We start from the raw sequence: 14545 nt of genomic DNA, 5'->3' as shown, positions 1-14545 counted from the left end.
AACCTACGAACACTGCAGGTGGGCACTAGTGAACCTGTGAACACTGCAGGTGGGCACTAGTGAACCTGTGAACACTGCAGGTGGGCACTAGTGAACCTGTGAACACTGCAGGTGGGCACTAGTGAACCTGTGAACACTGCAGGTGGGCACTAGTGAAACTGTGAACACTGCAGGTGGGCACTAGTGAAACTGTAAACACTGCAGGTGGGCACTAGTGAAACTGTAAACACTGCAGGTGGGCACTAGTGAACCTGTAAACACTGCAGGTGGGCACTAGTGAAACTGTAAACACTGCAGGTGGGCACTAGTGAAACTGTAAACACTGCAGGTGGGCACTAGTGAAACTGTAAACACTGCAGGTGGGCACTAGTGAAACTGTAAACACTGCAGGTGGGCACTAGTGAACCTGTAAACACTGTAGGTGGGCACTAGTGAAACTGTGAACACTGCAGGTGGGCACTAGTGAAACTGTAAACACTGCAGGTGGGCACTAGTGAAACTAAACACTACAAGTGGGCACTAGTGAAACTGTAAACACTGCAGGTGGGCACTAGTGAAACTAAACACTACAAGTGGGCACTAGTGAAACTGTAAACACTGCAGGTGGGCACTAGTGAAACTGTAAACACTGCAGGTGGGCACTAGTGAACCTGTGAACACTGCAGGTGGGCACTAGTGAACTTGTAAACACTGCAGGTGGGCACTAGTGAAACTGTAAACATAGACAATGTATGTGTACACACTCTTTCTTTACTCATTTTGGTTCAACCCACCAGGTGCACGGTGTGATTGATGTAGCGTGCAGGATTGTAGGGCCCCTTATTAACGGGACACAGCAGGGAAAGATAATGCAATGATTTACATTCTCTTGCAACACATTTGCTTGTCCTCGATACTTAATGTTGAGCTTCCTCCCCAAATGGTTTGAGCTCTCCAGAGATATGATTAGCTTACATCAGCTTCGCCCATGGCTTACACTCACTCTCACACACACACACACGCACGCACGCACGGACGCACACACACACACACACACACACACACACACACACACACACACACACACACACACACACACACACACACACACACACACACACACACACACACACACACACACACACACAGCCTCCAGTTCCTGCCTCCCAGCCGCAGCCAGCGCCGGAGAAAGGGTTAACGGCGTTGCCACCAACAGTCAGCTGAGCACTTTACATTTACATTTACATTTAGTCATTTAGCTGACGCTTTTATCCAAAGCGACTTACAAGTTCTGTACGACAGGTCATCAGGAAGGGCACAACTCTATCAGCTGAGCAACAATGTTCATCAAAGTGTTGAGTGCTACAGTGTAGGTTAGTTTATTAGGACAAGTGTATGACAGTAAGGTTAGTTAGGGTTAGATATCTTTTTTTTTTTTTTTTTTTTTTTAGATAATTTACATTGACATTTACATTTAGTCATTTAGCTGACGCTTTTATCCAAAGCGACTTACAAGTTCTGTACGACAAGTCATCAGGAAGGGCACAACTCTATCAGCTGAGTAACAATGTTCATAAAGTGTTGAGTGCTACAGTGTAGGTTAGTTTATTAGGACAAGTGCATGACAGTAAGGTTAGTTAGGGTTCGATTTTTTCTTTTCTTCTTTTTTTTTTTTATTCAGATAATGGTTGAAGAAGTGCATCTTTAGTCGAAAGATTGGACGGGTTTCGGCTGTCCTAACTGGGGTGGGTAGTTCATTCCACCATTGTGGGGCAAGGCGAAGAGAATAGGCGACTTCTCTTTGATGACCCTCCCGGAGCTTGGATAGGAGTAGGTCTGAGGCGGCCAGAAGATGCAGAGCGTAGGGGTCTTACGGGTGTGTAGTTAGAGACCATTGACCGGAGGTAGGCGGGAGCGGTTCCCTTTGCCGCACGGTATGCTAGGTCGAGGGCCTTGAAGCGGATTTGTGCAGAAATGGGGAGCCAGTGTAGGTCCCTAAGAAGTGGGGTGACATGGGCCGACTTCGGTAGGTTTGAGATCAGGCGGGCCGCTGCGTTCTGAATGAGTTGAAGAGGCTTGGTGGCAGTGGCCGGGAGGCCAGCGAGCAGTGTGTTGCAGTAGTCGAGGCGGGAGATGACTGTTGATTGGACGAGGAGTTGGGTGGTTTCTTTTGTCAGGAAGGGGCGGATCCTTCTCACGTTGCTCAGGAGGAATCTGCAGGTTCTGGTTGTCGCTGTGATGTGAGCAGAGAAGTTCAGCTGGTCGTCGAGGACAACACCAAGGTTCTTGGCAGTCGGGGACGCGGTCACAGCTGCATTCTCGACTGTGATGGGAAGGTCGTCAGGGGGGAGGATTTGGCCGGCAGGTGGAGCAATTCTGTTTTGCTTAGGTTCAGTTTGAGGTGGTTCATTTCATTTCAAACCTTTATTTATACTCGTGAAAGCACTGAGGTTTCCCTCATTTACAGTGATGACGAGTTAACAAAGGACACAAATATCATAACAGTTAATAATTACAATGAATTACAATTACTACAATGATGGATTAAAAACAATTACATGATTCAGTACATAGGTCAAGTGCAATGCCTTTAAACTCCATGAATGACGGGAATGTTCCGAGCTTTAGAGTCTTTTGCAGGGTATTCCATGTGTATGGAGCATCGTAGGAGAAGGCAGATTTTCCAAGCTCAGACCGAACTCGAGGCACCCTGAGCACAAGCCGATCATTCAAACGAGTTTGGTACAGTAGGTGACAGCACTCCAGACCAACAAAGATGTAATATAAGGTGGAAGTTTGCCAATAATTGCTTTGTAGATAAAAAGATACCCATGATAACTACGTCGCAACGAGAGAGATGGCCAGCCTACCCTCTCATACAAAAGACAATGGTGAGTATCATATTTGTCACCCGTAATAAATCTTAGGGCGGAGTGGTAGGCAGAATCCAAAGGCCTTAATGTAGACGCAGACGCATGCCTGTAAATGACATCACGTCGTCATCCAGGCGAAGATGTCAGAGAGACAGACCGAGATCCGCTCAGAGACGTGGATATCTGAGGGAGGGAAGGAGAGGAAGAGTTGAGTATTGTCGGCATAACAATGATACGAGAAGCCATGCGACTTGATAATGTTACCCAGTGATTTAGTGTAGAGGGAGAAGTAGAGGGAGAATTGATGGTACCGGCGGTAGGGTTTAGAATCAAGTCTAGTCTATTTCAGTCAGGATGCAGGTGTCTGGGAGCAGGGAGGAAGTGCTTGGATCTGTAGGCATGGTGAGAGCGGGGGGGTCTCTGCCTTCTCATACTTACCACACAAACACACACACACAACACAGACACACACGCACACATACATACTGTATTATATTTCAATTTCTACTTAGTTATAGCTAATACTGTAGTATAATACTGTGTCAGCTGTGAAGTATCCGCTTTGCCTGTCTTTCACTTACAGTAAATGGATGTTATGACTGGAACTGACCACTGACAGGATATGATTATATTTATTTATTTATTTATTTATTTATTTAGACCCGGTTGAAAGTACAGTATGACATATGACCTGACCCATATTGACAAACCTATTAAATAAACAAAAGTGCCTGTCAGTTTTGCACACAAAAGAAAGCTAAATATTCCACTGGAAATGTAGCAAGAGAAGATAATGTAATAATGATAATGGGTCACAAATATTCGTCCCTTGATATATTATCATCATTGATAGTTGAAATGAGATGTATTTGTAAAATGTATTTCTTGCATTGTCTCAAGAGAACGGTAGCTTTGTGACAAGAGTCGGGTCGTGTCCATTGACGATACTAGAGCTCAGCTGAACTCGATTCATAGTAGAGTCCATGGAGTAGAGTACAACAACGGAAGAGAACCTCAGGTTATCGCACATGTGCAGATGATATGATAAATCAGTCTTCTATTTATGACGTTGAAATTGATATGTTACCGGACTATCTAGTGTCTACCCATCAGGCCACAAGCTGTGAGGAGACCATCAATTATTAACTACATGAAGTCCAATCGATTTGCTTTTAAACGTATCTCAGCCCCGCACTCTTACAACAAGACAGTTCTGAAACACCACTTTAGCCCCAGTTCAGTTTCCATCACATCTCCAGTGTCAAAAAACACCGCTTTTAAACGTGCAGAGCGCTTCACTTCAGCTGGATTTCTATGAGCATGGATGAGCGTGGATGATTTCTATGCATGGATGAGCGTGGATGATTTCTATACATGGATGAGCGTGGATGATTTCTATGCATGGATGAGCGTGGATGATTTCTATGCATGGATGAGCGTGGATGATTTCTATGCATGGATGAGCGTGGATGATTTCTATGCATGGATGAGCGTGGATGATTTCTATGCATGGATGAGCGTGGATGATTTCTATGCATGGATGAGCGTGGATGATTTCTATGCATGGATGAGCGTGGATGATTTCTATGCATGGATGAGCGTGGATGATTTCTATGCATGGATGAGCGTGGATGATTTCCTCTTCACTTCAGCTGGATGGATGAGCATGGATGAGCGTGGATGATTTCATCTTCACTTCAGCTGGATGGATGAGCGTGGATGATTTCCTCTTCACTTCAGCTGGATGGATGAGCTGCATGGATGTTTTCTATGCGTGGATGAGTGTGGATGATGTCCTCTGTTCTGTATATACAGCGATGATGCAGCAGTTGCTGTGAACAGCTGGTTAACTCGCCCTGTGGCTCCGGCCTGCAACCAAACTGCAGCCGTGATGACATTAACTATAACACACTCGCTCTAGTGTTCTAGCACATACTAATAATAATAATAATACATTACATTTATATTGCGCTTTTACGGTGCTCAAAGACACTTTATAATGTAAGCGACAAAAGACGGAACGAAACAAAACAAAACAAAACAAAACAACGGTTCATTTTGCCGCTATCTTTTTATACTGTGATTTGCCTTACCTTGCTGCTATCTTTTTTTATGCTTGTTTTATATATGTTGTATATGCCATGAGCAAACCATGAACAAAGTGGCCTATTGGGATGATTTTGTATGTCTGCACTTTATGTGCTCATTTTGTGTCAGTCTTTTTTCAGCTGTAAAGCACTTTGAGCTGCAATTATTGTATGAAAGTTGCTATACAAATAAAGTTATTATTATTATTATTATTATTATTATTATTATTATTATTATTATTATTATTATTATTAGTATTATTATTATTATTATTATTATTATTATTATTATTATTATTATTATTATTATTATTATTATTATTATTATTATTATTATTATTATTATTATTATTATTATTATTATTATTATTATTATTATTATTATTATTAATGGTCGAAAGCAAGAGTGAAAAGGTGAGTTTTGAGGACAGTAGGGTGTTGGCAGTCCAGATGTGTCTGCAGCAAAAGACCTGTCGTTGCCCCAGGTCCGGAGCCTGGTCTCTGCTTAATGATCTGACCTCTGACCCCCCCCCAGGCTCCCCTCTGGCCACCCCAGAACCCCTGGTGCTTCTTACTCCACCACGGTGCCTCACAGCCAACCGCACGCAGCACGGCGTCCTGCTCACCTGGCTCCCTCCAGGCAACCACTCGTCCCCCATCGACCGCTACATCATGGAGTTCCGTCTGGGCGAGCGCTGGGAGGTGCTGGACGACCTGATCCCTGCCACGGAGACGGAGCTCATCGCCCGGGACCTGGTTCAGGTGAGTCAGGTGAGTCAGCTGAGGCGCAGGTGAGGCGCAGGTGAGGCGCAGGTGTTTGGTCAAACGGCTTGGCCTACCAACTCTCTTTATACAACAGATTATACAAGGGCTTTATACAAATGCACATCTGCGTGGCGGCTGGGTGGCGCAGCGCTCGTCACCAACGCAAGAGACACCGGTATCGAATCCGGCTGTCAGCGTTGCCTCCGGCTTGGGCCCGGCCGTCATACTGACTCAATTGGCAGAGTCAGCGGGAGGAGAGTCGATGGGTGGTGGTAGTCTGGTCGTTGTAAACAGCGACTCCTACAGGTCGGTCAGGGCGCCTGCACACAGCAAAGACAGGAAAATAGCGGGGGCAGCGTGAGCCTCCCACACGTTACTCCTCACCAATGAGAGTCCGCGCTGGCAGGTGAAAAGATGTGACGGGCTGCCTCCACATGTATCGGAAGGGACATGCGATGGGCTTCTATCCTCCCTACGACCGGCCAGTGGGGGGCACATGCGAGCAACGATCAGGACAGGGGAGGGAGAATTGGCACGAGAGGTAAATTGGGACGGGAGAAAAATCACAGAAAAAGGAGGAGAAAAAATAGATAAAAAAATTAAAAAAATTAAAACGCACATCTGTAATAGCTACGAGCATGTGCACACATGCATTCACACACAGAACCAAACACACACAAACACTTGACCTCTAGGCCAGATTTCAGCCTCCTAGCGTGAAAGCTGTGGCCGCTAGAGGGTGGGGACACTTCCTTAGATCAACCAATCAACAGGGCGAGCTGTAGAGCTGCTGGTCGCAGCTAGAAAATGTTGGTCCTTAGAGGAGAGACCACACAAGAGGTTTAGTGAACAGAGGAGGAAAGAGTAGAAAAAAATATGTTTTCTAAAAAAAATCTAAACGTTGGCCTTTGTGATACTGTTATCACAAAGTGAGAACACGTTTTTAGGATATAACCGCATATATTAAACCATACAGTCTGCACTCAAACCACATAGAGTCATCTCTCATCCAATGTAATGAGCATAGAGCCTTGTTGCTATTGCAAATAGTTTTAGACCTCACTGTGTATAATAAACATAAAGCAGAATTACACTCACTGTTTGCAATGAAAACATACCCTGTACAGTAAACTGTGTTTGGTTGTGATTGACAGGAGTCCTGGTACGAGTTCCGAGTCATGGCCGTCATGGACGACCTCATCAGTGAGAGCAGCAATGTGGTGGGCGTGTCCAGTACAGGTCAGTGTTTTTCCCGCTATGACGCATTATTTAATTTGGGGGGGGCGACAGTGGCTCGGGAGGTAGAGCGGCCGTCTGGTAATCAGAAGGTTCCTGGTTCGATTCCCGCTCCTCCCAGGCAGCGCGTCGAAGTGTCCTTGAGCAAGACCCTTAACCCCTAACTGCTCCCGATGTGCAGGTTGCCACCTTGCGTGGTCGCCTCCGCCGTCGGAGTGTGAACGTGTGAGTGAACGTGTGAATGAGAGGAACAACATTGTAAAGCGCTTTGGATAAAAGCTGCAAAATAAATGCACCATTTATTTACCATTTTACCATTGTTACAATTGTGTCGTTCATGTCGTCTTTGCCTCTGCCCTCTGCCCTGTGCCCTGTACCCCGTCAGATCCCTTCCCCCCGGCAGAGGTGGCTGACGAGGGGTTGGCGCGGCCCGTGGTGGCGGGCGTGGTGGCGACCATCTGCTTCCTGGCGGCGGCGGTGCTGTTCAGCACTCTGGCCGCCTGCTTCGTCAACAAGCAGCACCGTCGCAAACTCAAACGCAAACCAGGTCGGTCCCACGAAGCGATTGCACCTGTCTGATTTCTTCTGCCCCGCGTGAGACTGTTCTGCGAGAAACGCTCAACTCTCTCTTTTCTCTCTCCTCCTCTCAGACCCTCCCTTGTCCGTGACACACTTCAGGAAAAGCATGGAGTCACCGTAAGTAACTTGTGAATAAGTTAGTTCTAGTCCCCGGGCCAAGCCGCTAGCGGGGTTGTTAGTATTGTGCATGTTCTCGACGTAACACCACCTGGAAATAAAAGCCGGTCAAAGGCGTTTCTCTGCCGCTGTGTCTGTTTGAATAATGAACGCGAAGGATCCTGAGGTTGTGGGGAACCTAGAAAAGTCTTGGAATTTGAAAATAAATTAAATAATTGTAAATGTCCTAGAAACCCGGCCAATTTTCCGCTGTCGACTAAAAACACACCTCTTATCTGAAATAATATAATTTTTTTTTTTTTTTTTTTTTACAAACCCCCTTTTTACTATTATGTACCCTAATACTACACTACTATTCTTATACCTATCTTGCTTGTCTATATTACTACGCACTCAGAGTGTAATCTTTGCCACTGACCCTTAGCTGCCAGAGATGTACCCCTCCTGGTGACATGTTGTTCACAATCTGTAAGTCGCTTTGGATAAAAGCGTTCAGCTAAATAACTAAATTGTAAATTTGAAAATTTTTAATTGTAAATGTATTTGTAATCCTTTCTTTTCAACTAGTCACATTTTTATCATAATTTTTAAGGAATAATAACAAATTCACTGATTAATGGTAAATAAGTCCCAGGTATGAGTAGTTGCAAGTCAAAACAAGACTTACTGTAGGACATTCAAATCAGATATTTGGCACAAATGTAACATTTGAATATATTTGTAATGTATATCGTCTTGTACGCCATGGAATAGTCATAGAGTCATGGAACTTTTGGAAAAAAAACATGTACTGTATGAACTTTTTAAGTTTATTTGAATAGGGACAGTGCACATTATTCAACAGTACCACCACTGTAAATATGCCAGTGTTAGCTGGGTAGCTAGCTTTCAACTGCAGTCCCTAGGCAAGATGATAAATGGCAGGTAAAAACATAATAGCGAGAGACATTTGAGACATTTTAAGAGCATAATTATAACTAATAATTATTTGAATTTGAATATAACAGCATAGTTATAAAAATGGCTATTAAAAGGCGGCTGGGTGGCGCAGCGGTCTAAGCGCTCGTCACCAACGCGCGAGACACCGGTATCGAATCCGGCTGTCAGCGTTGCCTCCGGCTTGGGCCGGCCATCATACTGACTCAATTGGCAGAGTCAGCGGGAGGGGAGTCGATGGGTGGTAATCTGGACGTTGTAAACAGCGACTCCTACAGGTCGGTCAGGGCGCCTGCACAGCAAGGACAGGAGATGTCGAGGGTAGTGTGAGCCTCCCACACATGTTACACCTCGCCAATCAGAGTCCGAGCTGGCAGGTGAAAAGAAGTGGCTGGCTGACTCCGCATGTATCGGAGGGGACATGCGATAGATTCTTCAACCCTCCCTACGACCGACCAGTGGGGGGCACATGCGAGCAACGATCAAGACAGGGGAGGGGGGAATTGGTACGGCTAAATTGGGATGGGAGAAAAAACTGAAAAAGAAGGAGAAAAAGTGGATAAAAAAACCCTGTGAACCTAACGCGTACGACCCCTGCTGTCCTAAGTACACCCCACGGTAGTTAAGGAACGCTACATTATTTCACACAGCGGTGGCTGTTGCCTTTTATTAAGACGAAGGTGTTTGTACAGGTGTAACTGCTAAAAGCTGTAATTATAGCCTGAACAAAGCCAGCTAATGGTCAGTCATCAGACAAGTCGGGCGAAACTGACCGTGGAATATAAAAAAAAAAGAAAAGAGAAGCTTATAGAGAGGCATGTTAGAAGCTCCTGCAGATCACACGCGGGTTCAAGAGAGTCTGAAATACCCAGGTCAGCATTTTAGCCACGTTATCCAGACTGCCAATGCTGCAGGCTTCCGTATTGATCCATCTGTGTTCGTTAACCTTAAAGGCTTTCCGCTCTCTGCATGGTTAAAAATATGTGTGTTTTCATTATTATTATTATTATTATTATTATTATTATTATTATTATTATTATTATTATTATTATTATTATTATTATTATTATTATTATTATTATTATTATTATTATCATCATTTGAAGCTCACTTTATGTATACTATCAGCTTTCGGTGTGCACGCGTGTCTGTCGTTGTCTGTGTAAACAAATGTATATATGTATATACAAAGGGAATTTGCATTTGAATCTCAAAAGAAACCGTATCTTTTGTACACAGTATTCTGTATTAAATCAATTCCGGTTCAATTGTACACAGTATTCTGTATTAAATCAATTCCGGTTCCAAATGCTTTTGACGCCACATAGTCGGAGGGAGGAGGGGGGGGGGGGGGGAGGAGGGGAGGGGGGTAAACAGAAATCTAAGTAGGCCTTCATCCTACAAGCTAGCGTTGAGAGAGGTCAGTGTGGTGGAGAGCCTCCATTATATTATATACGTGGCCCTCCCCCCCCCCCCCCTACCCTTCCCCGCGAGGAGTTGTTGGTGTAGCTGCCAGGTTGAACCAGGCCCCCCCCCCTCCCTGTCGTTTCTCTCCCACCGCAGGCCTCCTCTCACCCCCTTGCCGGGGCTAGAGCCCTGTTGGGACCTGCCCTCCAGGAGCAGCTACATGCCCCCGCCCGCCAGCCCCCTGTGAGTGCCTGCCTGCACACCCCCAGTACAGTGCTGCGCTGCGCCGGCCCTGGCTGCATGGTTTAATGCATTGCATCGCAATAAGACTAACTAACACCTGGGCGTATGATGCTTTAGTGTTCCGCTGGCTTAACCGCATGCACTAAACCTTCACACGCCATACAGAGAGAGAGAGAGAGAGAGAGAGAGATCGGCGTTCTCCATCGGCTGCATGTGCAGTGCTGTGTTGTTGTTTCTTTATTAATAATAATACATGTATGTATTATGTATATATAACGTATGCATTATGTGACTAACTGCGTGATGATTATGCTGCTCCTGGTGTGGGGGGGGGGGGGTGGGGGGGTGGCGAATGATTACAGTACGGAGGCCCGGTCGGCTGTCATCTGCATATATCACGACGGGCATTTGATGCAGCATAATATGCAAATGAGCCTCAATTTCGGCTCGAGAGGAAGTAGATGAAATAGATCTGGGGTGAGGAGGCGGTTGCCATGGTTGCATAGTTGTTGTCTCCTCTCATTCTGCTGTCACTCCGGCTCGGCTCTGTAGCCGCGGCGCTATCAGGGCGCTGCTGCCGCCGCCGTGAACTGCTCATTATTATTATTATCATAATGCAGTTCATTACAGCCCGCCGTGGCATGTGTGACATAGATAGTGCCTTGGCTTTTGTGATGTTGTCCTCCCCGTTTTTTTGCTTAGTAATGCAACGCCGCCGCGGCTAACCTGCTGCTATGTCATTTACTTTGCTAAAAAAAGAACTTTCATATTTTAATTTCCTTTAAAAGCCGGGAGAGAGTGTCAAAGGGGTTTGTCGTGTAAAGCCAGTGTTTTTTTTCTCCTCTGTGTCCGTCTCTCGTCCCTCGCCAGGCTCTCGTCGGGGAAGATCAGCCCGGAGAGCTCCCCCCCGTCCCGGCCGCGCTCCCTGACCTCCTCCGACGGCTCCCAGGGCCCCGGCCTGTACGTCAGGAAGCTGCCCAGCCCCATGCGGGAGCGGGAGCGGGAGCGGGAGCGGGAGAGGGACAAGGAGCTCTCCTTCTACAAGAAAACCAAGCGCGCCATAGCCAGCAAGAAGTACAGCGTGTCCAAGTACGAGGCCGAGGCCACCACGCCCATCGAGCTGATCAGCCGCGGGCCCGACGGCCGCTTCGTCATGGACATGAGCCCGCCGCCGCGCCGCATCCAGGGCTTCCCCTTCGCCGAGGAGTCGGACATGTACCCCGAGTTCCGGCAGTCGGACGAGGAGAACGACTTCGACCCGGGGCCCCTGCCGCCCATCATGCCCACGCTGCGCCCGCAGCTCTCGCCCACGTCCTCCAGCCTCGACTCCTCCACGCAGCCGCCCAACTACAGCCCCCGCCTCCAGCGGGCCATGGAGGGCATGAGCTTCGCCGACGGCATGGGGCTCCACCACGCCTCGGGCCAGGCGCCGGCCTCGCGCTACCGCTCCTTCCCCCAGGGCCCGTTCTACGGCTACCTGGGCAGCCGCGGCGAGTCGGGCATCCCGCCGCCTTTCTACATGCCCGACATGAGCCCGCGCAGCTCCGCCCTGTCCTCGCCCCCCGGCACCGCCGAGGGGGGCCCCTTCGGCTACCCCTCCATCCCGGAGGAGAGCGGGGACATGGAGCTCCACCAGTACACGAACTCCGGCCACTCCCTGTCGCACACGCACAGCCCCCCGCCGCGCTCGCCCGAGAGCTGGCAGCCCCACGAGTTCCCCTTCCTGGGCCTGGAGGGTCCGCGTTTCATATACCCGCCGCACCACCCCTTGCACCACCCGCAGGACCTCCCCTCGCCCCCGCCGTACCCGCCCCACTGCCTCCCCCCCAGCCGCCTGCATCTCTCCTCCCTGAAGGATCCGTCCGGCCCGGGGGGACTCCTGCAGCTGGAGGTTCCCATGGCCCCCCAGGGCATGAGAGACCGGCCCCCGGGGCCTCCCGTTAGGCGTTTAACTATGCAACAGGCCCAGAGCCTCGGCCAGCTCAGACACACGGCCCACGGCGTGGGCGTACCGGTGTTGCCTTACCCCGACCCGGCGGTGCGCGCAGGGAGCCCCAGCACAGCCGGCAGTAGTAGCCCCTCGTCCTGGCTCAGCCCGAGGGCGGGGCGCCGGGCCGACCCGGGCCTCCCGCCGCTGGTGCTCCAGCCCTCGCGCCTCTCGCCGCTCTCCCAAAGCCCCCTCAGCACCCAGCCGGGCTCCCCGGATATACTGGTGCGGCCGCCGCCCCGCCCCAGCATCCTGCGCACCTCGCGGTCCCTGGAGATGCCCGAGATCACCCTGCAGCCCTCGGCCACGGTCAGCTTCTCCCGGCGGTCGTCCCTGAGCACGTCTCCCCCCCAGAGCCTGGCCAGCAGGCGGCCCAGTCCCAGTTACCACGCCCACATGTCCTACGCCTCCACCGCGGCCAGTTACCCCTCCCAGTCCCCTTCTCCCCCCCCGGAGTGCAGGGACATTTTCGGGCAGAGGCCGTGCCAGAGGAGGACCGAGGAGGAGATGCTGCCCTCGGAGCCCTCTCAGCTCCAGATGTCCTCAGGGTAGGTGATCCAATCCCAGCAGGGAATAGCGACAACTTCCCTCTAACTTTTAACTCTCTATTTCCAAAATGTCCTCAGTTTCACATGATGTTTTTTTTTTTTTTTTTTTTTTTTTTTTTTTAGCAAGGATGCATAAGGATGCATATTTAACGGTAATATGCAGAAAGCATGTAATTGCATTTGGCACATATTTTACCTGTTCATAGAGATCAAATTCTCAATATTTGGACCTCTTGATGGCATTTAAAAACTGAATTTGATCGTATTCAGATTGTGTAAAAATCATGTGATTAATTGAAAGCTGAAATCAAATCTACATTTGAGAACTCAACATAAAAAAAACTCAGCAACTAATCCACATTAGGAGCATTGTTATTAGACTGTGTACCATATTATTTCTGTCATGACACGGCAACTTTTAAATGTAGCATCTGGTTTGTACAGGTAGCTAGATTTACACATTTGGATTTGATGAGATCTGAAATGATGATGTACTGGTAGAATCAATATCATAAAGAGTACTGAAATTGAAAATGGAATGTACAACATAGTTATAAACATATTATATTGATGCGTATGGTTATAATGAGCATAACTATTACATTATATTTGTGTATTTGTTTTTAGTATGTTAGATGACATTATATTCCAAAATCTCCCAATAATTGCAATCAAACCCCCACTGAAGGAGCAGAATTCTCCATTTCATTCTAAATCTTTACAGATTGAAGCCCTCATTTACAGAAAGTAAATAAATACATTTTTGACTTTGAATATATTCAAAAAAAATTACCTGAGGCGTGTATATAGTACCCCATAGTATTTATATATAGCCTACACATCTCCATACTTCCCCTTCACACCCACCTCATCAACGTCCCTGTATCCTAGCAACCACCCAGCATAGTGGAAGCGGTCAAGCAGTGACCTGCTCCTGTGACATCACTGCCCTGTATGGGAGGGCAGCGTGTAGGGTAGCTCTATTGACCGGCTTTGTATGTACAGTATATACAAACGCTCTATAACAAACCACCACGGCTTCTGAGGCTTAAGTCAAAAACCCGTCCTAAGACTCCTAACTAATTATTGCAAGTTCGCGTTGTGTTTTCGAAGGGATCAACGGAAATCGCAAAAAGTGTCTCGACAAAGGCTGGTACGGTGAAAACACAAGCTGCTTCTGAAATAAGGTACATTTTTTGAATTACCCTTTTCTCTCTGAAGCCTTCTTCTGTGGTTTTCTGGGAAAGCTCAACAAAGGAGAGAGTGAAAAGGGTAATTTTATACTGTTATTTCAGCAGCGGGTTGTGTTTTCACCCCACCAGCCTTTGTCGAGACTCCGAGCTTTCCGTCGATCCCTTCGAAAACACGCCGCGAACTTGCAATAATCAGTTACGACGGGTTTTGGACTTAACCCTCAGAATCTGCTGCGGTTCGTTATAGAGCGTTTGTATATTATACGGTCAACTAGAGCTCTGTGTAGGACTGCTGCTGCTGCTGTGTGCAGGATGAGAGCTCGGGGGTCTTACCTCAGGGGTCTTACCTCATTTGTTTTTGATTGATCTCAGCTATCTGGGCAGCGTTGTTGTGACCCGGTCCCCCACGCCGCAATAGGTAAGGGTCGGACCCCATGTCTGAGAGGGCAAAGGTCAGCAGGGGGGAGGGCTCTTAATCACTCTCTCCTTTAAAGGGGAATCGCTTTTTTTTGGGTTGAAGCCTCTGTACCGGATTCAAGTACGGTTAATGGTTAACACAACTGCAGGTTTGCATTTTCTTTTCCTCCAATACAGT

At 47.8% G+C, this 14545-nt stretch overlaps 1 protein-coding gene across 1 annotated transcript in view; it reads left to right on the top strand.

Annotated features, from left to right (window-relative positions):
• Nucleotides 1–14545, top strand: part of igsf9ba (immunoglobulin superfamily, member 9Ba) — a gene marked incomplete at both ends in the record, with an annotated part of 134018 nt that overhangs the window by 114423 nt on the left and 5050 nt on the right. The window contains 6 exon segments of the mRNA XM_084310994.1: nucleotides 5475–5701; nucleotides 6859–6943; nucleotides 7326–7487; nucleotides 7591–7636; nucleotides 10136–10222; nucleotides 11093–12757. Of these exon segments, the coding sequence (XP_084167120.1) occupies nucleotides 5475–5701; nucleotides 6859–6943; nucleotides 7326–7487; nucleotides 7591–7636; nucleotides 10136–10222; nucleotides 11093–12757 (2272 nt within the window).

This window comes from Notolepis coatsorum (genome assembly GCF_963971535.1).
Source record: "Notolepis coatsorum genome assembly, chromosome: 1".
NCBI classification, from domain to species: domain Eukaryota; kingdom Metazoa; phylum Chordata; class Actinopteri; order Aulopiformes; family Paralepididae; genus Notolepis; species Notolepis coatsorum.
This window is presented reverse-complemented; position numbering and strand designations above follow the sequence as displayed.